At 59.3% G+C, this 23,793-nt stretch overlaps 2 protein-coding genes and 1 non-coding gene across 11 annotated transcripts in view; all 3 read right to left on the bottom strand.

The window, feature by feature from the left end:
* Nucleotides 1-68: 68 nt before the first annotated feature.
* RASL10A (RAS like family 10 member A) lies at nt 69-3,815 on the bottom strand. The gene is made up of 3 exons (XM_069556923.1): nt 2,303-3,815; nt 1,118-1,242; nt 69-814 (listed from the first exon to the last, which is right to left on the bottom strand). The coding sequence occupies exons 1-3, from the start codon at nt 2,519-2,521 to the stop codon at nt 547-549; spliced, it is 612 nt and encodes a 203-aa protein (XP_069413024.1). The 5' UTR covers nt 2,522-3,815; the 3' UTR covers nt 69-546.
* A 6,623-nt stretch (nt 3,816-10,438) lies between these two features.
* The window catches only part of AP1B1 (adaptor related protein complex 1 subunit beta 1), a 51,987-nt gene continuing 38,632 nt past the window's right edge, over nt 10,439-23,793 (bottom strand). For 2 of the 9 annotated variants that reach the window (XM_069557210.1, XM_069557211.1), the window contains 11 exons: nt 22,648-22,746; nt 22,034-22,293; nt 21,284-21,485; nt 20,515-20,535; nt 19,913-20,056; nt 15,956-16,101; nt 13,729-13,858; nt 13,361-13,445; nt 12,723-12,809; nt 12,472-12,626; nt 10,439-11,266 (listed from right to left, as the gene is read on the bottom strand). In XM_069557210.1, the coding sequence (XP_069413311.1) occupies nt 11,192-11,266; nt 12,472-12,626; nt 12,723-12,809; nt 13,361-13,445; nt 13,729-13,858; nt 15,956-16,101; nt 19,913-20,056; nt 20,515-20,535; nt 21,284-21,485; nt 22,034-22,293; nt 22,648-22,746 (1,404 nt within the window). In that variant the 3' untranslated portion in view covers nt 10,439-11,191. Of the gene's footprint in view, nt 11,267-12,466; nt 12,627-12,722; nt 12,810-13,360; nt 13,446-13,728; nt 13,859-15,955; nt 16,102-17,035; nt 17,840-19,912; nt 20,057-20,514; nt 20,536-21,283; nt 21,486-22,033; nt 22,294-22,647; nt 22,747-23,793 lie in introns of those variants that run through there. The other 7 variants (XM_069557212.1, XM_069557213.1, XM_069557214.1 and 4 more) reach the window with 4 other exon arrangements.
* LOC138422981 (small nucleolar RNA SNORD125) lies at nt 15,429-15,525 on the bottom strand. Its single transcript, XR_011250093.1, has one exon. It is a non-coding gene; the product is annotated as a small nucleolar RNA SNORD125 (small nucleolar RNA).

Below are 23,793 nucleotides of genomic sequence, written 5' to 3' on the forward strand. Positions count from 1 at the left end.
CCTGTCAGCCCTGACCTTTAGGTGTATGTCTTCTGCATGGGCAGACAGGTTCTTTACCACTAGCGCCACCTGGGAAGCACAACATTTATTTTTTAGCCACTTTGTGAGGCATGAGAGATGTTAGTTTCCCAACCAGGGATCGAACTCATGCCCTCTGCAATGGAAGCTTGGCATTCCCCAAGATTATCTTGCTATCCCAGAAATGCCAGGTGCACCTTGCTTCCCCTGTTTCCTCCCGAGAGGTGTGACTTAACAGTTGGTCCAATGAAACTCCAAGAGCAACCTGAGCGTGTCCAATCAGATTCATAGCCAAGTCCTTTTCATCCAATGGGACCGTGACCCAATGAAGTCCCAGAAAGGACTAATTTGTCCAATGGGGCCTGATGGGCCCAATGAGGTTCAAAGAAAAGCTTGTCGCCCAGGACACTGGGCGGGAGCGTTCCTCAGCCAATCAGGGAGGAGACTGTCCTGTCCAATCCGGGTCCCTAGTTGTTCCAGTTAACTAGAAGGCCCCTCCCCCCCATAAACGGCGTTTTTCCAATTCGATCACATGAGACTGCAGCGCGCCGGGTGCAGCGCCCCCTGCAGGCGCAGAGCCGGATGCGCAGGGCGTGCGCGCACGAGCGCACAGCGCAGCAGCTCGCGGAAGAGTCGCAGCACGTGCCAATTGTACTTGGCAGAGCATTCGAGGTATCCGCAGCGCCAGCCCCTGCGCACTAGGGCAGCCAGTGCACGCCGAGGCCCGAACCGCAGCCGCTGCCGGTCCCGCTTGTTGCCCACCACGAGAATGGGTGCTTCAGGTGCGCCCGCCGGCCTGGAGGCCAAAGGAGGATGAAGGTCGCAGTGCCTGGGACCCCCATGGCCGGAGAATCCCTCCAGTGAGTATATACACACGAAGGAGCATACTTTCCTGCAGCCAGAGAACCCCCAGCAAACACCAGACCCACAAAGAACCAGGACCAAAGACCTCTTAGGGCTAGAGGCCAGGCCCGAAAAGGCCTGAGACCTGGCCCAGGACGGCGGAAGAGCCCACCCACTCACCTCGGGGGGAAAAAAGGCCCAGCCAGACCCACAAACACTCCCCGCCGTCTGACGCGCAACGGGCGGGGCACCTTACCTGGTCTCCGCGATGCGCTGCCGCAGCGCCTTCACATAGTCGAAGCTGTCCGGGCTGCAGATATCGTAGACAAGCACGAAGGCGTCCGTGTCCTGCAAGCTCCAGTCTTTAGAGTCCGGCCACTCCTGGGGGGCGGGAGGCCAGAGTTTGCCGAAGCCCTCTTGCTCTCTCGCATCCAGACCTTCTGCAATGAGCCTTGACGTGAAACCCACACAGTTCACGCTCAGGCCTCGGCCCTTCTCCTCCTAGTCTGTGGCCCTCTCCCGCAAGCTCCCCGGGCCTTACTGTTCTTACGACCGCTGGGGTATACCTTTTAAAACCGTGCCTGAAGCCAGCCAGCGTCCAGCCCTTCTCTCTGGGTCTCCTCTCCCCTGAGGCCTGTCTCCTTCCTCGCCCCTTCCTCTGTTTCCCATGGTTCCCTTCTTTCGGGCCAGGCCCCGCCCCTCCCCGGGCACCCTCAGGAGCAGTTCCCGCCTCCGAGCCTGGGCGCGTGTTCCTGAGCCTGCGGAGACCACCGATTAACGGCAGCTCTACATACTTAGGCTTCCGGCCGCAGCACACGCTGCTCGTTCTACTTGGAAATGCTTCCGCCGCTTCCTCTAATCAGAATTTCACTCATCCGTCCCGGTTCAGCCCAAATGCCACCCTCACCAGGAAGCCCTCCTTAATCTTGCTTGCTCTTTCCTCTTCACTTCTTGAAGGCATCAACTCCCAAGGATTCAAAGTCTGCCCTGGACTTTGCAAAATTATTAAACAAGTCTTGGCTGCAGGTCATAGGAATGAGGGAGCAGAGAATGATGCCCTCAGAACGGACACCCCGGTGTCTGGCTTCAACCTCTCCCACTGCGGCTCTGCTCGTGGCTTCAGACACGGAACACTCACTCTTAGGGAGACAGGACCATGCTCCCCCGTGCACTAATCCCCACCCACCAGCGAAGGCAGAGAAATAGCAATTTAAGCAAGAGAGAAAAAGCCACTCTGCAAAGTCGCCGGGTCTTAGGCCTAAGTTGGGGCAACTGCATGCCGGCAGAAGAGGTGAAAAGCACAAATGCCAGGACACACATCGATCCTTCAGTCCATGAACACAGTCGGGTACCCCTGGGCCGTCCACGCGGACACGCACGTGTGTACCGAGCATCCACCCACATGCTGCCACACGCCCCTGCCCACCCCTCAGTCCACTACCTCTTGCCCCCCGGGGCTCTGACCGGGGGCAGCACCGTCGCCATCGCGAATGCTCAGGTCGTAGACGGCGCCGTCGAGCAGCACCGCGGGCCGGTAGAGGCGCGGCCCGTCCGTGGGCCTGTGGCGCTCGGGGTAGTCACCGAACAGGAACTGGCGGATGATGGCCGTCTTGCCCACGCCCGGAGCGCCCAGCACCGCCACCCGCAGGCTGCCCCCCATGGCCCGCGCGTGCTGCTGAGCCCCGCTCTGGGAAGCCTCATGGGCCGGCGCCGCTCTGTGCGCCCGGCGCGCCCTGCCCCGTGCGCCCCAGCCCCGCCGCGCTCCTCATCGCCCCTTGGAGCACCGGGGGCCCGGGGAGGCCAGGCTGGAGGTCGGAGCTGGTGGTAGAGGGCAGACAGACAGCCGAGCAGGCGGACGGCGGACGCACGAGCAGCTCGGGTGAGTGCCAAGCTCAGGAGAGAACTGACCGAGCGCGCCGCGCGCAGACACGGCCTCGGCCCCGCAGCGCCACTGGAGGCGCCGGCGACAGCACGGGGCACCGAGGTCGGACCTCCTCGCCTCGCGGGCCCCACGGCAGAGCAGGATGCAGGGGGCGGCGCTGCCTCGGCGCCTCGGTCCCTCCGTCCTTTTCTCGCTCCGGCGCCCGGAGTCGCCGCCCCAGCCGGCCGCGCGAGCGAGCAGCGAGCAGCGAGTGGAGCCTCCCGGAGGCGGCGATGAGGTAACCGCCTGCCCGCCCCTCCCGCTCCCCCCTACCCGCCCGGGACGCCCCTCCCGGGAAGGGTCGCGGGAAGGTGACTGGGACTCGGGGAGCCCAGGGAGGGACCCAGCCCCCGCTGCGTTCCGCGTTGTCACCCGCTCCAAAATAGAACTCCCTTCCCGCCCACGTCCGCGCCCGCTCCTCCAAACACCGCTCCCCCAAGCTGGCTCCTCGCAAACCCGCCCGCTGGAGTCAGGCCGCCCGGGTCGACTCCGGCCCGGCTGTGTGACCTTGGGCGAGTCGCTGCACTGCGCCGGCTCTGCTCCGCACACACCGTTTCTTGAGCGCCTACTACGTGCCAGGCCCCACACTAAGCTATCACCTACACGATCCTTGAAGCCTCAACTTGGTGTCTCTGAGAAAAGAAAACTGAGGCTGGAGGGCTGTCATTTTCCCTAACAGCCCTCATCGGTGAGGGCTGGTCCGGTGGCAGGGTCCCCAGGTTTCCCTTGGGGCTGCTGTCCAGGGTTGCAGGTCAGCAGGTGGTCCCCAAACCTTCCCCTGTGGTCTCCTGTGAGGAGCTCTCCCCTGTCCCTCCTGCCCACAGGGGCCAACACTAAATAAGGGCATCAGGGAGGCGGGCAGGGGACAGAGGGTGCTGAACCTGGTGCGCACCAGGTCCCAGCAGCTCAGCCCCAGATCCCTGTCCCAACAAGGCTGAAAGAGGCAGAAATTGGTCCATACCACCTCCCTCACTGTCAAGGCCAAGTTTTCTGCTTAAGTCTCCACCTGTAGCTTTCCCTCACACCCCATAACCTCCACGTTAGGTTCCCAGAGCCCAAATCCCCACTCCTGGACCGGCAGGACGCTCCTTCCTTCCCCATCAGGGCTTGAGAAGTCTGGGTTTACCAGCCCCGTCCTCTGCTTGCCCATCCTGCCCCTGCAGTGGTGGTGGGGGTGGGTCTCCCACATCTCTGACCATCCCTGATGCCCACGTACTGCGTGACATGCACAGACATCACTGTTTCTGCACTGACCAGGCATTTCGTTTGTCTCTGCAACAAACAGCCCCAATCTCAACTGCTTCCCAAGGTGCTGAGACAGGTTTTTTTAAAGAAAAAGAGCACAGACAACTTGCTCACCTCAGCCTGGGGGACGTGGGGAAGGGGCGAGGAGCTGGGTCTTGAAGTGGGGAAGGGGGTTCGCCCTGGGGAGCAGGCGATGGCACCTGGTTCAGGGGCCTGGGTCAGCTCTCTCTCTTCTCGGCCACTAAGGGAGCTCAGAGCCAGGGCTGTGGCTACATCTGCCCAGTGTGCCAGCTCTTCGGGCCCAGTGAGTGGCTTTATCTTCCTTTCCAACTGTGGGTTTTTTCCCTTCACCTGACTCCCCCTCTGACGCTTTTTAGGCCTCTGGGTTTTGTGAGCTGCCTCAGTTCCTTGGAGTAAATACACTAGGCCCCGTATGCCCAGCCGATCGCCAGCAGGGTGTGGGGCTGACCTGAGGACAGTCTCCCTCAGGGACCACATCTGCCTCGAGCACCCTCTCGCCCACACGTGGGAGCCCGCTCTGGTGGTCTTCCTCGGAAACCTTCTTCCCTTCACCTCCTACAGGGCGCCCTCTTCGGGGGAACTCTGAACATGGTATGGAAAAGTCCCCACAAAGTCATGCAGACTCCACAGGGGCGACACATTCCCACTTATCAAGGAGCTGTGGGCACTTCCCTGGCCATCCAGTGGTTGGGACTCCACGCTTCCACTTCAGGGGGGGGCCAGGTTCTATCCCTGGATAGGGAACTAAGATCCCACAAGCTCTGCAGTGTGGCCTAAATAAATAAGATGACCTGTGATGTGCCCAGCCCTGTGCTGTGTGCTCATTGAGGCCCAGAGGGATGAAACGATTTGCTCAGAATGATCCAGCAGGAAAGGAGTGGTACAGGGACTAGAACCCAGGACCTTGAGCCACTGAAGCTGACTTTCTGAGAGGCCCTTCTACGTCAGGGCCCAGAAGCACCTCAGGAGGAGGTGAGTCAGTGCCTGTGGCCCTGTGGGAGCAAAGCTGAGCTGAGACAGGAGCGGGCAGCCCAGGGCCAGGCTCCCCAAAGACTAGCAAGCCAGAGAGCTTGGGCTGCGTGTCAGCTGCTGCCTGACCCCAGCTTCTCCCCATTCTGCCTGATTCCAGCCCCTCCCTGGGGTTGACCGTGGACCGTGTCCAGCCCCAGGGGCGTCTGCTGGGGACTCCTCCGGCCCAGCCCTCTGGGTCAGTGCACTGACCACTAATCACGGTCTGTCCTGCCCACCGTCTGTCACTTGTTCCAGCTTAACTCACCTCCCCAAGTCCTGAGTTGGGGAAACACTTATCCTTCGATGCCTCATGCATCCTGGGTCCTTGGTGGCCATTGTAAGACCTCACACATTGATTCAGTCAACCGCCTGAAGGCTGTGGGGCTTTACAACCACCAGGACACAAGGAGGCAGCACAGGGCTTCAATAATGGTCTTGAGCTCATGTAGTTGTGGGATGAAATGAGATGATACAAAGAGGAAAACAAGACAATCTAGGAAGGCTAGCAGGACTAAGTTTGTACATATAAAGTGATCTCAGTTTATATGCAAATAACCACTGGTTATAGAGAAAGAAACGGAAACCCACTCATTGTTCTTGCCTAGGGAATCCCATGGACAGAGGAGATGGGCAGGCTACAGTCCATAGGGTCACAAACAGTCAGACATGACTGAAGTGACTTAGCATGCACCCACACACCCACTGGTTAATGTGCGCGCACAGCGAAGTATGTAGACGGGTGTTTCCTGGCTCTGCTCTAAGGGCCTTGACGTGTGACCCTACGAGCAACAAGCACACCCAGCACCCAGATCTTGGTTTCTGATTCTGTTCTCCAGGCTCCCTGGAGACATGGTGCTGGGGTTGGAGCAGGACAAGTAAAAGATGAGGTGGAGCATCTATCAGAGGAAGGAAGTGCTCGAGAGAGACCGAAGGGTGGAACTCCCTGGCAGTCCAGCAGTTAGACTCTGAGCGTCCACTGCAGGGGACATGGGTTTGATCCCTGGTCAGGGGACTAAGATCCCACAAGCTAAAAAAAACAAAGAAAGAAAGAAACCGAGGGATAGGGGCGTCAAAGGGACACAGAGCCTACTTGAAAGAGCTCCCAATGGCCACAGCTTAAAAAATTTAAGTGAGAAAATAAATAATGCACTTTTGGATTAAACCCAAATTATGAAATAAATATCCATGAATCCAAACTGGTATAAATGATTGAGTGAATACATAAATCCAGGAGAAGAACCACATTTTCCTACAGAAGAATTCCAAGTATTTTCTGTAGCTGTCCCCTGCCCCCATGCAGTGTAGGCTGCCTTCCTGACTCGCTTCCCAACAGAGTGTGGAAAGGGGAGGAAGCAGCTTCGTGGAGGAGATGGCTGTAAACACTGCCTCGGCCAAGTGACGCAGGGTGACGTGTGGCGCTAAGCCGTGATGACAGCGAGCACCCCTGACATGATGTGATCAGAAGGGCACCTCCCTGCTCTTTGTCTGGAAAGCCTAGGACCCCAGGCTAACCGTGGGGAAAACGTCAGACAAACCCAAGTTGAGGGACAGTCGATGAAATAGGTGACCAGCACTCCTCGGACGGTTAAAGTCATGACAGAAAAGTCTGAGGAGCTCTCGCAGACCCACGGAGACTGCGACGACCACGTGGAATGTGGGGCCCAGGGACAGAGCAAGGACATGAGTAGGAGAACTAGAGAAACCTGAATAAAGGCTGGGTTCAGTTTTTAGATATATGTTACATAATCTGTAATTTACACTACAGATATTCTTTTGTTCTATATATTAACAAATATATATTTACATCATAAACATACATATGGAAAAGATCCCATTCACAAAAGGAACCAAAAAATAGAAAGTACTCATGAATCTATGCAAGGATAATGTACATGCAAGAACTTTTTTTTTTTTGCATGCTGTGTGGTTTGCAGGATCTTAGTTCCCCAGCCAGGGATCAGACCTGGGCTCTGCCAGTGAAAGTGCTGAGCCCCAACCACTGGACCACCATGGAACTCCCCACGCAAGAACATTTAAACGAAGAAAACTTAAAATGTTATGGAGATGAAAAGAAAGTATGAACCCATGGAAAGGCATCTACTCCTACATTTGAATATAAGGATTAATATTATTATTGACATCATTATAGATGTCAGTTCTCCATAAGTTAATATAAACAGTTGATATGATCCAAATAAAAATAATACATCATTAAAATTTTTAAAATATTCGTTCTAAAGATCAAATGGGCCCCAAAGGGTGAATAAGAGGGTGCTATAAATTATAAAAATATAAAGAAACAATATATTTAAAAAAATACAATGGCAAGAGTTCCTTGGTGGCCAAGTGGCTAGGATTCTGGGCTTTCATTGCCATGACTTGGGTTCAGTCCCTGGTCAGGGAAGATCCCACAAGCCATACAACATGGCCCAAAAAACCCCAAAACAAACACAGACACCCACAATGGCCAACATACAGACAAATTCTCTGGTACGGAACAGGGCCCAGAAAAGCATTCATACACATGTGGAAATTTAGTGCATGACAGAAATGGCATTTCAGATCTGTGTGGAAAAGACAAATTATTCAGGAAATGGTGTGGAAAAAACTAGGTAACCATCTGGGAAAAGAGAAAGTTGGATCCCTACCTCATTCCTCACATAAAGCCCAGAAGGAACAGGCTCAGAATGCAAAAGCCAAGACGAGACAGGGACCGGGAAAAAAGACGCAAGGAGGATGACGCCCCAAAGCAATTCCAGCATGGAGAAGTCAAGACAGCAGCAAGACCAGAAGCAGAACGGGGAGGGGCAAGGGCAGACCTGGAGGAGACGCACCAATAACCGGACCAAAAAGGGCAAAGGAGACGGACCAGCTCACAGAAAAGGACGTGCTAAGGCTCAAAAACACAGGCATGGAGGCCTGTTTGAGACAGTAAGACGCCGTTTCTCACCTGACACCTGAACACACCGCCGTATGCCCAGCGTGTGAGGGCGTGGGGGACCGGCGGCTCCTTCCTGGTTGGTGGGGGTGTGAACTAGAGCGCTTTTAGCAATAGCTAACAAAATGATGAACACACCTACTTTCAACCCAGCAATTTCTGTCTGAGGAATTTACCGACATGAAAGTGAATGTTCTTTGCAGTTATCACTTGCGCTACCACCACCAAAGACACAACTCAGATGACTTCACAGCAAGGACTGGTTCATCACGGTGCCTCCGTTCAATGCAAAACCACACAGCTGCTATAAAAAGGCACAAGGCTGCTCTCTACAATGGAACTAACAATGGAGAAGTCTGCAAGATACAAGTACGGTACAGGTCGGATGTGCGTACTCCACACTACCCTTCACATATAAAAAGGGGGAAAATTGTATTATGTGTCACTGAGTCTCTCTGGAGGGTAACACTAGTCCTTTCAGGGAGGGGTATGAGGAGGAGGACTATATCTGATATATATACTGTATCACTCGTATCTGTCTGCCTTTTGGATTTTGAACCATGTGAATACATTACCTTTTCAAAACAAGAACTAAAATTTAAGATGTGAAATGTTTATACCCTCTGGTCCAGCCGTTCTGGGGCTAGATCCAACAGCTGCACTTGGGTCTAGGGGCAAGGATGTCTGTAGGAAGATATTCACTGCACCTTTGCTTGGCCTCGCAGAAGATGGAAACAGCCAGAGAACAGCCCTCCTCTGCACAAGGAATTCCAAGGTGGCTGTGTTTGTACTGACAGGTAAATAGAGCCAAGTGCTGGTAGTGTCCAGGGTGTGCTATTTACTTAGTCAATACCTCCCAGGATTTGCTTTATAAAGGCACAGAATTATTCCTGGAAGACCAAAATGTGGCAATGAACTTTGCCTCTAGGGAGGAAAAGAACAGAGGAAGTGTGGAAGGGAGAACTTTATCCTCTGTGTGACTGAACTTACCTTGGTCCAGAATCACTCTCTATGAAACAAAACACTTGTGAAGATTAAAAAAAAAAAAAAAGTACATGAGGTCACGTCGCATGCCTGCACAGGGTGTCAGGCACTCAGAGAACCTGTCAGCCCCCGGGGTGCTTGCTAGACCCTCCTGAATAACTGGTTGCTGTGCTGAATTCCCCAGCTGGTCATGAAGGCTCAGCGCCCTGGAGAGTCTTCTGCAAGATGCCACATTCCCTTCTCCCTCAGCCCCAAGGAACATCGAGACCTGGGAATACGGAGGCCTTAGCACGTGCAGACCAGGGGTGCATGTGAGGGGTATCACTGGGGTGAGGGAAGGACAGGGAAGGAGGAGGGGGCCGAGATCACGGGGAGTTTCCTCCCATAACCGCCCGAGGCCCGAGCACACAAGCCTCAGGTGTCCGTGACGGTCCACGGGCCTCTGTCTGGCCAGGCCAGCCAGGTCTCAGCAGCACTTCTCACCTCGGGCTGGGTCCTGGGCCTCATCTTTGCCTGCCTCGGGAACAGCGATGTGCTCCCAAGCTTGGTGGGAGCTGGGCCTCAGTGGGTCAGGGGTGGTGGGTGACAGGGCATGACGGGGTGCTTGTGGCGCCTATTGAGCCGGGGACTTTTGGGTAGGGTGAGAGAACTGGGGTTGTCCGGTCAAGGGTTGTGGCTGGTTCTAGACTCTGGGGTCCCCGGGCATGATGGTGACACCCCAGGGGTCAGAGGTGGGGCAGTGGAGGGCCAGGCACCCCTGCTGATGCCCCAGCAGCTGGGACAGCAGTGTGTCTGGCGTGGGCAGGGAGCTGCTGAGAGCCGAAGGCCCTGCAGCCACACAGCACTGAGAACCCACTGGGGGCTCTGCCCAGGGAGTCCTACCCCAGGTCCCTCCCAACACCCTCGGTAGCCGGCCACTGCCAGGACAGGGGACATATGGGGTATCCCTGGGGGTGGCTGGGGCAGCCGCTGCAGCCGGCCTGGACAGGCCTGGTGCTGGGCCTTCCTGCCGACCCTGGGAGCCAAGGAAAACCAACACAGACTCAGCCTTCGAGCATCTAAAGGCAAGATGGTGTGGGCTGGGGTGGAGCTGGGGCCAAGGGTGGCAGAGGTGCTGGGAGACCAGCAAGCAGTGTCCAAGGACAGGAGAGGGACAGGGAAGGTGCTGTCCACAGGGCCTGGGGGGTGCTGACAGCTTGAGCCCTGGACCCTTGATCCAGGAGACCCAGGACCCTGCCCAGAACAGCCTCGGGCCCTGACACACTGGCCGGGGACACACTTGATGTCATCATTTTTATTCACTTTCTGTTTCTGAAAATAAGAGTAAACATACAATATATAATTTCTATTTATATATACTAGGCATCCTTACTGCAGGGCTCAAGAAAACCAACCTTGACCACTTGGAGGCAGTTTTTAATTCTGACACTTGGTGGAGGGGAAAGAAGTGTCCATGATTGCCAAAAGCAGAATCTTTATTATTAAACAGCAGTAACAGGAAAACCTAATGCTCCGTGAGACACACTGACCTTGGGAGGCCAGGAGGGGGCAGCTAAGAACCCCAGAGAGGAAGCACCCCGCTCGCCCAGGCACCCCACCCCTCAGCCCCGTTCACTCCAGAAGCCCCGGGCACACCAGGAATGTATCACAGGCAGTGACTGTCCTCGCAGGCAGGGGGCGGGATGGACATCTGCCGGGGGGCTGGAGCAGCAAGGGGCTTGGGAGCTACTGCCTGGTCTTCCCTGAGCGGCTCAGCGCCTGGGGGGGGCGGGCAAGCCCCGGGAGCCCCGGCCCTGACAGAGCAGCTCTCCTGGCACCGAGGGGACTCTCCACGCACACCAGGATGCCTGCCAGGGCCTGTCCCAGGAGGGGGCAGTTGGCAGGGCCTCGCCACCAGCCAAGGGAGACGGGGCAGAGGGACCCCGGGCTGGGAGCCTAAGGAGGCACTGCGGGCTCGCCCTCCGGTGCCAGGAAGAGCCGGAGAGGAGCCCTGGCCGCTCCGTGCAGCCCTGCTGCCACTCTGGCTCCTCTGGTGCCCTCCTCACCTGACCCCGAACGTCAGCACGATGGAAACAGGAGAGTCCTGGGCACAGGAGCACCCCAAGGCCTGGGAAGCTGGGGGGTGCCAGGAGCCTCGCTGGCCCCTCGCGAGGGAGGTGCTGCCACCTCGCAGGGGGCTCTGAGGAAGCTGGGGTGGGTGCTGGACGGCCTCAGTTCTTCAGGATGGTCTCGTAGGCCTGGTACACGTGCTGGGACACCTCCGGAGCTCGGCACTTCAGGGACAGCTGTAGGGGGACAAGGGTGGGAGGCAGGGACCCCTTATTCCCGGGGCTCCTCTCCAGGCCGGGGGCGGAGAGCAGATGGCAGAGGGTGGGGCGCACGTGGGACCTGGGGGGGCGGCAGCAGCGGCTGGAGCAGCTGTGCGGTGCCAGCGAGGGGGCGGCCCCGCAGCCAGCCGGGCGGGGATCAAACAGACTGCAGCCCACAGACCTGCTGTCCCGGCCCCCAGAGCCGCTGCAGCGTGAGTCAGAGCCCGTGGAGAGTGGGGGTCCCTGAGGACGTTCTGGGGACCAGGAGGGAAGCTGTGGGGGCCCTGGGGGGGGTATCTTTCTAGTTTCTTGCACAGGAAGCAGTTGTGTCAAATCTGGCTCAGCTCTACCCGCGAGGAGAGCTGGCAAGCCCAGGAGCAGAGACAGGCTCGCCCGCCCCTCCTGCCAACGCTGCTGCTCGGAGGGGCCCCAGTCTCCTCCGAGGGCTCTGCGCACAAGGCCTGTGGGGAGTGTGGTGCCAGGCTGGAGAGCACAGGGTGTGGCAGCAGGGGCGGTCTGTCCCCTGGCCTGCAGCCTGCATGCGTCTGCCTGGCTTTGGGGAGCAGGGGGGCGAGGCCAGGCCAGGAGGTGGGTTGTGCCAGGCGTGCCTGGGAGGATGGGGGAAGAGGAAGAGAAAAGCAGTCCGCTAACCTCCAGGTCCTGCACCGCCGGCACCGGCAGGGAGGTGGACATGCAGCGACCAGACACAGGGAGACAGAAATTACCACCACCAGCCGCGGTGCCCATGCCGCCGAGGGGCCGGAGAGCAGCGTCGGGCGGTCATGCCTGCCCGCTCGGGTGCGGGGAGAAGCCAAGCCTGGGCTCTCGGGGGCCGGGACAGCGGCGCAGCCTCTGGGAAGCCTTGTCTTTTCTCGGGGAGTGGGGAGCCCAGGGGCCAGGGCTCCCTGAGTCCAGCGGAGCCCCTTCCCAGTACCAGGTGGGCCTCACAGGGCCCGATTCTAGTCCACTTCACTGTTCGGAGACCTGACTTGGCGCCTTATCTGGGACACTTGATGGGACTGAGCTGACGCTTTCTACGATCAGAGTCCTGGTGCTTCTTCACACCAGGCTCAGCCTGACTGGGTGCCCCACCCCACCCCGCCAGGGCCGAGCCCAGCCTGGGCGGCATGCGGGCAGGAAGGCAGAGGCCCCAGGGCTCTAGGTGGGAGCGGGCGCCTCACCGTGAAGCTGGGGTTGCCAGGCTGGATGCGCAGCTCGGCCAGCACCCAGATGCCGTTGGTCAGCTTGAGAGACTGGTAGAGCATGTCCTGGCCCTCCACGTTCCTCCTGGCCACAGTGAAGATGCTGCTGCTCTGCAGCCGGCTGCTCACGGCCTCTGGGGGTCACAAAGTCAGAGATGGAGGGTCTGGCGCTCAGGGCTGGGGGCAGGGCACAGGGCAGCATGGACAGGCACAGGGCTCGGGAGCCCTACCTGCGTTGAGGGGGCAGTCTCTGATCTGGAACTGGGCCTCGTTCTCGTTGGGAATGTCCTTCCACGTGGCCAGGAACACCTGCCGGTCTGCAGGGGCACAGGCGGGACCCCACCCAGCACCCCCGTCGGGAAGCGGGCGGTTAGGCCCTGCACCCGAGACCAGGGCGGCTCCGCCAGAGCCCCTCCTGCTTCCCTCGGCAAACCCCGAGCCTGTGTTCCGTGGGGGCCGCCTGCGCTGCTCCCGCCTCTGGGCCTTTGTGCCCTCCCCGCTCCTGCCCACAGCCGGCCTCCGGCCCTGGCACCGAGCAGCCCGTTCGTCGGTCCCAGTGACGTCACGGGCTCCTGTGGTGACAGCTGAGGGGGGCCTACGCCCTCTGGGCACGGGACGTGCCTTCCCGAAGGTTCCTGCTGGGGCCCAGGGGTGGGCATCAGGTGTGATGCATGACCTAGGGCCCCTGCCTCCGGGGGCCTGTGGGATAACTGTCTAGAGGCGGCAGGTCAGGCTGAGAGCAGAGCTGGCCAGGCAAGACCCTCGGGCCCTGGGAAAGTGTGACCCTCTCTCCAGGCTCTCCAGGGGAGCCAATGACACGGGCTCCACGCATCCGTTCCAGGGACCCCAGGGCGCCCTCAGGACTCACCCATCTTCCCGTCCTCCACAAAGAGGATGTGAAGCGGGTACAAGGTGCTGAAGTAGAAGACGTCTATGTTGTTCTTTACGGCCACCTGGAAACAAGGGGGGCCCCAGGTCGTCCCTTTTGCCTGATGCCCACTGAGGCCCCAGGAAGCCTCTGCGCCTGTGAGCACAGCTAAGCAGGTTCCCGCTTCCCCAGAAGCTATGTCCATCCCCTAGCTGGCCCCCGGTCTTCCATCCCCACCCTTCTGTGCCTAAGAACAAGACTCCACAGACACAGCCCTGTGACAGAGCCAGCCAGGCCCCGAGGGCTTCCCCAGTCCTCCCGGGACACGTGGGCAAGGACTGGGGTGCCTGGTCCTCCCCGGGACGCACCTGCAGGCTGTTCAGCGGCTCTGTCTTCATGACAGAGCCCGCCGTGCTGAGAGGCAGGGAGATCTCCACGGTCTGGGTGGGGCTGAGCGGCGCGTGGACCTGGAGTGGGGCGGCGGGGGCCAGGCCAAAGCTGGGGAGAGAGAAGCCCCCACGGGGATGGTGGGGAGCAGGCGCTGATACAGGGCAGGCAGGCTCCTGGGGACCCGGGGCCTGGCAGCAGCCGGGGAGAAGGCTCTCCAGCGAGCCGGCCTCACCCCAGGCCAGACCCAGACTGGAAGGACAAGCTCCTGACCCCACTCCAGCCTTCAGTGGCCCCGCGGACGGGAAGAGAACCGGGGCTAGCCAAAACCTATCTCTGCTCCCCTTTCTCCTCTGGGTGAGGCACCAGGCAGGCCCAGGTCAGTGCGTCCTGCCCTGCCCTCCAGGAGCCCCATGTCATACCAGGGGCCTAAAAGCTTCTTCTAACCTGAAAGCTGTGACTGCCCACATCTCAGTAACCAACCCCAACCTCCCAGGAGGGACGTGACCATCCCAGGGGAGACACTGGGTTTACTGTCTGGGCTAGAACTGGCTGGATCACACAACGGCCACAGAGCTTCGGGAAAGCCCTGCCTCTTGGTAAAGTGGCATGTGGGCAAATCAGAGGGCACCAAGAACGTGAGAGATGCCGGCCACGGGCTCTGGGAAGGTAAGTCACCACGGTACCGACTGGGAGCACGGACTGAGTACTCCCCGTGCCCAGGCGAGGCATCTGAAGTCCTGGCCTTGTAAACACAGCGACAGGCACACACCCTCCCGTCTTCCAGGACACAGGGACTCAGGGAGAGGCGGGCCCAGGCCTGGGTGCGTGGCACTGCTGAAGCCCAGAGCTTGAGCTGCCTGACCTCAGCCTGTGCTCTGCCCATGGTGGTCTCAGATCCACCCGGGACGCAGCAGGGGATGACGTGGGGACGCCAATGCCATCATGGTGCCTCAGCACTCCCGGCTCTCCTGGGAGCCTGACCTCTGCTGACTGTGACGTTGGGTGAGGCATTCACCCTCTCTGAGCTCAGGTATCATTACCTACTTTGGTGGTTTAATCACTAAGTCCTGTCCGACTCTTGTGACCCCATGGACTATAGCCTGCCAGGCTCCTCTGTCCATGGGATTCTCCAGGCAAGAATACTGGAGTGGGTTGCCACTTCCTTTTCTTTTCTTTTTTTCCTCTTTTTTTAATTTTTACTTTATTTTACTTTACAATACTGTATTGGTTTTGCCATACATTGACATGAATCCACCACGGGTGTACACAAGCTCCCAATCCTGAATCCCCCTCCCACCTCCCACCCCATATCATCTCTCTGGATTATCCCCATGCACCAGCCCCAAGCATCCTGTATCGAACATAGGCTGGCGATTCGTTTCTTACATGATTGTATACATGTTTCAACGCCATTCTCCCGCCACTTCCTTTTCTACTAAACGGGACTTAATGGCATCAACCTCACCGGGCTGTGAAGGGGCTCAAGAGAGACAAAGACTCCTAAAGTTCTCGACACAAGCCCTGGTGCCCAGGGAGTTGTCCACACACCGTAAGTTCACTGTGAGCAATGACCAGGAGCACTCCTGGGGGCCTGCAGGGCTCCATGAGGCAGAGGAGCAGAGGGCCCACCTCCCTCGTCGGACAGGCGGCCAGAACACACTGGCGCACAGGCTCTCCTTGAGGAGCAACCCCTTCAGTCAACTTCTTAGAGGCTCAGTTTGCTCATCACCAGAGCCACTCAGGAAGAAGGATCATCAGGAGAGGCTGCCTGCATTTCCCAGAGAGCCCTGGCCTAGCTGGCTGGGTCCAAGGAGGCCTTCCTGACCGACCCCCAGAGCAGGGGACCCTGGGGGTGAGGCGCTGGGAGCGGACACCACTCCCAGAGGCACCGCTCGCTCCCTGTCCACCTTCTTCGAGACACGCCCTGAGAGGGGAGCTGCTCAGGTCCGGAGATTTTGTCAGGGAAACACCCCCCTGGGTGCTGGGAAAAGGTCATACTAAAGGGAGGTGCCTTACCCTCCCAGCTCCCCACCACTGACCTCAGACTTTGGTGCCCACAAAGAGAGGTCACGGTGAGGAAAATCACTGCATCAGAAAGAGCTGGCCAGAGCTGCAGTTGTGAGGAAGACCCTCCTCCAGCAGAAAGCGGGGCCGGGCCCGCAGGCCCCAGCACGGGCCATCGGCAGGCCGGCCTCGGGGGCTCACCTGTTGCGGTTGAACTGGATTGCGAAGTCGGTCATGACCTGCAGGGCCTTGTTGGTCAGCTGCAGGTCCATGGAGATGGAGCCTGCCTGGCGGGTGAAGGTGCCTGAGATCTCCAACCCTTTGGCCTTCATGGCCGGCAGCCAGACCTGCAGGGAAGACGATGGGGAGGGGGCTGCCACAGCCCCCACGCCACAGCCCACCTGAGGGTCCTTCCCCTGCTCCCTTCTCTCACACCTGAAGGGGCCTCTCAGATGGACCACACCTGCCTGGACTGCCAAGAGATGACCGTGTGAGCCTCAGGATGAGAGGAAGGACCCTGCACAGCCTGCCCGGGGGCCCCGCCTCGGGGTGGCCACCTGCTGGAGCAGCACGGGACAGGGAGGCCTCGGTGTGCCCAAAACCTGACCCAAGTCTCCAGAGGTCAAAGCAAGAACACTCAGAGGAAGGTGGAGAGACCGGCAGGCCCCACCAGCCTCCAGATAAGCCCAGGAGACTGAGAGCCCACGGGTGCCTGGGGCCTGGCCAGAGCCAGAGGACCCCAGGCGGTCACAGCCTGATCTCCTCGCAGACGGCAGGGCTGGCCTCTAACTGCACCAACAGGCCTGAGCAGCGACAGGACCCAGGAGGACCTCTCGCCTGGCAGGCCTTTCCTGACTGCTTGGCTGCCCTTGTCCTCCAACGCTCAGCTCCAGAGCCAGCTCCTCCGGGAAACCGTTCCCCAGGGTCCTTGTCTGGGCTCTGCGGCAATGACGTTCTTGCAGATAAACTGTCTCCTCTGCGCCCGGACAGCACTTTGAGGGTGAAGGCTCTGCTTTTCTGTCTTGCATCCTTGGCTCGGAGCTTGGTGTGAGATTGGTATTCAGGGAACATTTGCTGAGTGAATGCATGGATCAAAGCCCTGCCCGGGAGGGACACGGATGCTATCCTACGGATGTACAGACACCTCTCTGGCTGCCATTCCTACCAGGCCGGCTCAGCCCCGCCCGAGGCCAGCCTCACCAGGGGCCCTGTCAGTGAACATGGCCACGGTCACCCAGCCCAGGTCCCGTCAAGGTCACCTCCTCCCCCGACACCATGTCCTCCACTCTCCCCTATCCACAGGCACCACCCGGGGGGTAAGCCACCATCAGAGCCCCCAGGTAAGATGGCAGCCACCCGGGTAGCTGCCCAAGTCTTTTTTCTTTTTTTAATTAATTTATTTTTTAAATTGAAGGTTAATTGCTTTACAGAATTTTGTTTTCTGTCCAACATCAACATGAATCAGCCATAGGTGTATACATGTCTGCCCAAGTCTTCTAGCCCCAGTTTCCAAAGCAGCCAGAGCCATCTTTAGGAAGGCAGATCTCGTCACAGCACCCCAAAACCCCCTCAGTGGTGCAATGCCTCCACTGCCCACGGCCTCCCCAGCGAGGTGCCCTCCCTGGGTCAGTGTGCATGGCTCCTCGGGCCTCACACTCACACACAGTCCACACACACACAGAGTTCACACACACACAGTCCACACACACACACAGAGTCCACACACACACAGAGTCCACACACACACACAGAGTCCACACACACACACAGTCCACACACACACACAGTCTCCTCTGCTTAGACAGCACTCTCCTCCCCAATCCCATCCTACTTGCTAACCTGCTCATCCTTTGCCCCACCAGACAAATCTGTGGGCAGAATCTCGGGGTTTTAGTTGTGAGCTGCGACTGGGAGCACAGAGAGCACTCAGGACCCCAGGGTGGCTGCCCTGCCTCACCCTCCACCAGGCTTCCTTCCCAGGCTCTTCAGAACTGGCACCATCGCCGCCCTCACTGTCAGGGGTGGGGCATTGTGTCTCCTGGTCGCTGTAGGCTCATGGAGTCCAGAACTGCCAGCTCCTGCTGACTGCAATATTTGAGGAACTTCAAGTTCTTGTACATATGACAGCCTCACCCTCCTTGACCAGGAGGGGCTGGGACTGCAGGCACGACAAACGATTTGAGGTGGTCACAGTGCTGTGAGAAAAAGGCAGCCTACACAGTCACTACTTCTGGATGGAGAGCACACCCACATCCCTGTGACTAAGGTGGCAGGGGAAAGTCCTGCCCGTGTGGAAAAGGACTCCTCCTCCAGGCAGCCTGCCCTGATTACTCCTATCCTGGCGATCCCTTCACCTCTCCCTCCAGCTGATACAGTCACCTGGTCCTCCACTAAAACAAAACAGCGCTAATACATGTTAAAACGAATCCACATGCAGAAAGCAAGCTGATTCTGACAACCATGGCGCTGAGGTTCTCAAACACTTGAGGATCACCTAAGGATCGTGGGCAGGGGATTTGGTGCCACAGCCCTATATTCACTTCCAGACTCTTGTCACTCATCAGCTATAGGACCTTAAAGCACTCAGATTTCTCAACTAGAACACGGGCATGCCAGCGCCACATGGCTGCTGGGAGGACTCTGCGGGCTGGGGGCTGTGCCACGTTCGTGCACCCCTCCACAGAAGTGGGAGGCCGCTGGTGCTAGACTTGCTGCCTAGTGGGGGCCCCCAGGCCCAGATCCTCCCACCCCTACTACTGGCCACCGCCACTGTAGTTTGGCAGGCACACCCAGGGAGGCTGGGGCAGCGCAGGTGCTGGCTGGCAGCTCCCCCTCATCATAAGGGACATGTCCTTGGGCCCCAGAAGCCCTGCAGGATCCTGCTCTGGGGAGGGGACCTTGGAAGAGAGAGGGGCACTGGCTGAGAGCTGTGAGGCTCAGGCCACGTCCGTCCCCTCTGGCAGCTTCCTTGAGGCCAAGGGCCCAGCCCACACCACGCTGTCCTCAGCTCTCCTTCCCTCGCCAGCCCTCACCACTGCCAGCCAGAACCCTTCTCCCCGCCGCCCCCACATCCTCCCAGGCCTCCTTCCAGCCCAGCTTGTCTCCACCCCTACAAAGCCCTCCTGTCCGGCCGCCATCAGCAGTCGACAGCTCCTCACGGGCTCCTGGCTTCCGCTCTAGTCCTTAAGTTTGGCCTCCACACGGTGGCCAAAGTGATCGCTCTTTAGGCTTCGTTTCTGCTTAAAACCCACTGTGCCAGGATGGAGAGCAAAGCCTCAGAGCTGGGGCCGTGACCTTGCCAGCTCCCTGCCTCCTCAGCACTAGTCCAGCCAGTGTCTGGAGTAGGGTGGGACCTGGGTGGCACAGGGGTATCTGGGGCACCTCCAGGCTGATTGGGGTCAGGGAGGCAATGTGGAGATGGCAGGCTTCACCAGGAGCCACTGTCCTGCAGACCTTGAGTATTTTCTGCAGGGTTTCAGCATGCCTTAAAATTCCCAGGAACTTAAGGATGGTGAAATCAACGGAAACCTGTTCTTTGTTTCATCTGGAACTTTACTGGGAGTCAGTCGCTGTATCAGAAACGAAAGGCGCCTCTGGCCCATCACTCATGGCACCCGAGCTATGGTGCCACAATGACTCTGCACTGCTGCCAACCCCTGGCAACGCCATGAGATCTGGTGAGGCGGGTGTGCCCAAGCCTTCACCATGCTGAAATGAAGCGTTCTGTTCTCCTTTTAAGTCTCCGTATGTGATGACAGCATCTTAACATTTCAGAAATTTTATGAGTAGATAGATCTCATTCATTAGAAAAGGAGGGGCGCTATGAAGCGCCTGTCATCAGTCTGGGGCCCTGGGTTGAGCCACACTGAGAACCACTGACCAGTCGCTGCACGGGGCTTCTGCCATTCTCTGGAAGGCAAGCACGCCCCCTCAGCTCCCCATTGTCGCCTTGCCGATTCTGACTTGATCCGGAGGACTGAGCTCCAGCAACACCCCCTCTGGGAAGGCTTCCTGAGGCCTCCAGACCAGACCCAGCGCCCCTTCCCCGTGCTCCTGCTGCTCAAGGCAACCCTGCTGGCCTGAGCCAACCCCACCCAGCTGGCCACTGAAGGAGCCCACACGTCCACCTCCCACCTCCCACGGGGCCACGGCACTTACTGCTTTGGGAGCCACATAAGATCCCGACAAGGTGCCCACGCCACTGGTCAGATCAAAGAGGTCACTCAGGCCACTGCCCATGGGCGCTCCTAGGTTGGCTGGTACTGCTGCTGCTGGGGGTGCCACGAAGCTGGGGGCCCCGATCTAGAGGGAGGGGAAAGGGGTCAGAGGCAGGCACGCCAGGGCAAGTACGGCCACCCAGCCCTTTAGAAGACGGGGGAGGGCAAGAGGGCGTCCTGCAGGGCTGCCTTCAGGTCACCTCTAAGTTGCAGAAACAAGACAGAGTGAGGTGGGTGGAGAGGAGAGGCCGAGCCCTCCCGTGCCCTACAAGCCCCGAGGGGAAGAGCTGGGCACGCTCACAAACTGACAGCCCATGGATAAAAGGGGTGCCTAACACAGTGCTATGAGGGGGCCGTGCTCAGAGACTGGAGCACATCCCAGGGGGTCAGAGAGGGCTTGCGGGGGCCTCCAGATGGCAAGATAATTTCACTGGAGGGTGGTGAGGGTGGGCCGACAGCCCTGCCACCCCCCACCCCGGGTCGCCGGGCAGGTGATCGAGGAGCAACAGGATGAAGGCTTGGTGGCACAGGGTTGAACCGTACCCCTTCAGGCTCATCCCCCATCTCCCAGCAGAAGCAGGCAGGGTGAAGAGAACAGGCAGCCACATGCAGAGGGAAAGCCAGGAAGAAGACACAGAGAGACAAGACAGGGAGGAAAGAGGTGGAAGGTTAGTCACGGCTGTCCCACCCAACCCTACGGGGCCTGTGCGAGACTGCAGCGGCCTAAGAGGGGCCCAGGTCTCTATGATGGGCAGCCCCCCTGCACCCCCGGCCCCACTCGACCACCCTCGTCCTTCTGACCATTCCCTGTGCTGTGGCCTTGGGGACCTGAGCTGGGCATGGCCAAGTGATAAGGGCCCAGGTGCCATCTCCACCTGGCTCTCTGGCTGCCTGAAGAATCCCAAGGAGACAGCAGGCCTTCTTGCCACCGCCTTCATAGGGTGGGGCTGTCCCACCCTCTCGTGGGCCTCTCTCAGGCCTGCCGGGTGGCCACCCCAGTCAGTGCCACGTGTGGGGGAATGGGTGCAGGGGTGGCTCCCCCCGCCTTACAGGGCCAAGGTGCCCACAGGGCCAGACTCAGAGGGCAAGGGAGAAGAGCCCCCAGGACTCTTGGGGTTCAGCAGCCTGGCAAGCGGCTAAATCCCGTGTCTGCCACTTAATAGCTATGTGTGCTAGGCAGGACGGCCACCTGACCGCTTTATGCCTCAGCTTCTCACCAATACGGAGCTACTTGATCCTTGGATGGCATCTGGCAGACCCTGATCCCTCCCTGAAGACCACCCTCAACCTCGTCCAGGGGCCTAGGACATACCAGGCTGTCGAGGCCTCCTCCAAGCAGGTCCACGGCGCCCATCTGCACCGCGGAGGTGGCCAGGGGCGGGCCGCTGACTGGAGGCCCGAGGTCCAGGTTGAGGAGGTCGCCCAGCAGGTCGCCCTGCGTGGGGATGGTGTCCAGCTGCTCTCCGGGGGGCGCTCCAGCGGGGGCTGTCTCTGGGCTCTCTGTGCTCTCGCTCCTGCCGGGATGTGGGGAAAGGCTCAGCAGGGCGGGGAGCAGTGCCGTCTTGGGGAGGCCAGACCCCGTCTCCAGGATCTGCCCCCCACAGAGGCATGGGGCCACCTCACTGTCCCGGGAGCCTGTCTACACCCCACTTCCTTCCCTTCCCACGCCTGATCCATCTTGTTCTGGGCTGAGGGGAGGGAGGGCCGTCTGTATTCCCCCAGCTCAGTCCACTTTAAAATCCTGGAGGACAGGACACCCAGGCCAGAAAGCTGTGGGAGCTGCAGGGGAGGACCTGAGCGGAACAGGGCTCTGGAGGCGGGCAGAATCGGGTTGAGCCCAGCTCTGCTGCCTGCGCTCTTCACCAGGCTCTCAAGCGCTCTCTGCCTCTGGTCCCTGTCTCTTCAGGGAGGACGTCTCTCAGAGCTGTGGTCACCTTGTCCACACCTGGTGTGCAGTGAGCATTCACTAGGGTCGCTAGAATCGTAATTCTGCTCTGACTCAGGTGTGAGTACTGTGCTACTGAACCAGGGAGGTGGGCCGGTGACTGGCCCCCAGACTCACGAGGCGGTGCGGGGTGGCAGGCTCTTGTGCACAACACCCCGGCCCCCCTCCACAAAGGCGCTGGGCGGCTTGTGGTAGACGGAGGCCAGTGTGCCGATATAGCAGATGAGCTCGTCCAGCAGCGTGGGCTCGATGAGGTCTGTCTCCTCAGAGATGAGCGGCTTCTCAGCCAGCACCACCTCCTTGGCAGCCACGGGGTCCGTGGAGAGCAGGCGCCAGTAGATGTAGCCACGGTCCCGCAGGTCCGGGTTGTCTGAGTCCTGGGAGATGACAAGAAGGGCGTGAAACACCACGCACGTGGGTGATGGGGAGGAGAAGCCCACAACTGGGGGGTCACAGGGTTGCTAACTTGACTGCTTGAGTGCTGGTGGGAGCCTGCTCCTTTAGGCGTAGAGCAGACACAGCCCAGCCCCCTGGTTTCCCCTCAGGCCAGCCTGCCCCTGTCTCCGCTCCCTGCCAACTGCGGGACTTCCCTCTCCTCTTGATTTACAGGCTGGCTCAGCATCGCCCCCACCCCCACCCACCCTATCTGTCTGACTGAGCTCCCTGAGCTGGGGATTAGGGGCGGGACTCCCAATCGGCTCCCTGGGTGGACCAAGGGAGGCCGCACCCACCTGCGTGGCCAAGCTGAGAACCTGCTGCACCAGCTCCTGGGTCTCTGTCGGCTTCTTCAGAAAGAGCTTCACAATAGCCGTCAGTAGCTGCAGCTGCACCTGAGGAGGACGGAGAGGAGGCAAGGGTGGAGGGTGAGCTCCGGGTGGGGACTGCAGGGAACCAGAGGAGGACCTCAGAGACTGAAGGGGTGTTCAAAGACTGAGAGCGGCTCTCCTGGGCTGGCCACGCAAACAGGCCAAGCCAGCAGCAGGGTGGCCGTGCTGAGTAGTCTGGACCTTGGCCCGAATGGTCAGGAGGAGCTGGCCGCAGAGCTGTGCGGAGCCCCAGGCCGCCTGGGGACTGCTGCCCAGTGCTAGGGCCCCAGAAACCCATCAGGAATCCAGGTCCACGGCCTTCAGGAACTCAGCTCATGGGGGCAACACATGTGCCTGGTGTGCTTACCAGAGACGACCCACCAACAAGGGGACCGAGTGCCAGGGATGCCGAGCAGACGGGGGCAACTGGGCCCACGGAGCCTTCCTCCAAAGGTGGAGCCCCGCCCGGCCCCCAGCAGCCCCAGCTCCCGCCCGCCCTGTCTGCTCCTGAGCATGCCTCCCGCACCCCCTCCCCACTTCTGCAGCTCCAGCCCCGCTCACTGGTGCCAACCCACAGTGCTGGAAACGCTTTGCAGCCACCTGGCCGCCCTGCGGAGAAGCCCCTGAGGGCGGGGTTCGAGTCTGTCCCTGCTGCATCCCTGGCTACTGCTCACTCCAGAGCCTGGCAAAAAACAGGCACTTGAGAGAAATTTGCCAGAAAAAAACACAAAACTTGCTGACTAAAAGCACACCTCTGAAAGAACAGTTCTCCGCACGCAGCCCTTCCTTAGCCCCATCCCATTTTGTCAGCCCTGGCACAGGAAGACAACCAGAGGCTCCCCAGATGGTGCCAGGGATGGGCCTGCGGCAGAAGGGCGGTGGCGGGGCTGGTAGCAGCTTCTGGGCCCGTCCAAAGGCTGGCACTTCTGGAAACAAGCGGCGGAGCTGCTGCTGCGAAGGACGGGCTGACGCTGGAAGGAATCCCTCCAGAGTCCCTGCGATCTGGGGACACAGGGGCCAACAGCGGAGGAGCAGGCTGGCTGTCTCCAAGGCCAGAGGCGGCTGGGGACT

The sequence above is a fragment of the Ovis canadensis genome, chromosome 17 (genome assembly GCF_042477335.2).
Source record: "Ovis canadensis isolate MfBH-ARS-UI-01 breed Bighorn chromosome 17, ARS-UI_OviCan_v2, whole genome shotgun sequence".
In the NCBI taxonomy this organism is placed as follows: domain Eukaryota; kingdom Metazoa; phylum Chordata; class Mammalia; order Artiodactyla; family Bovidae; genus Ovis; species Ovis canadensis.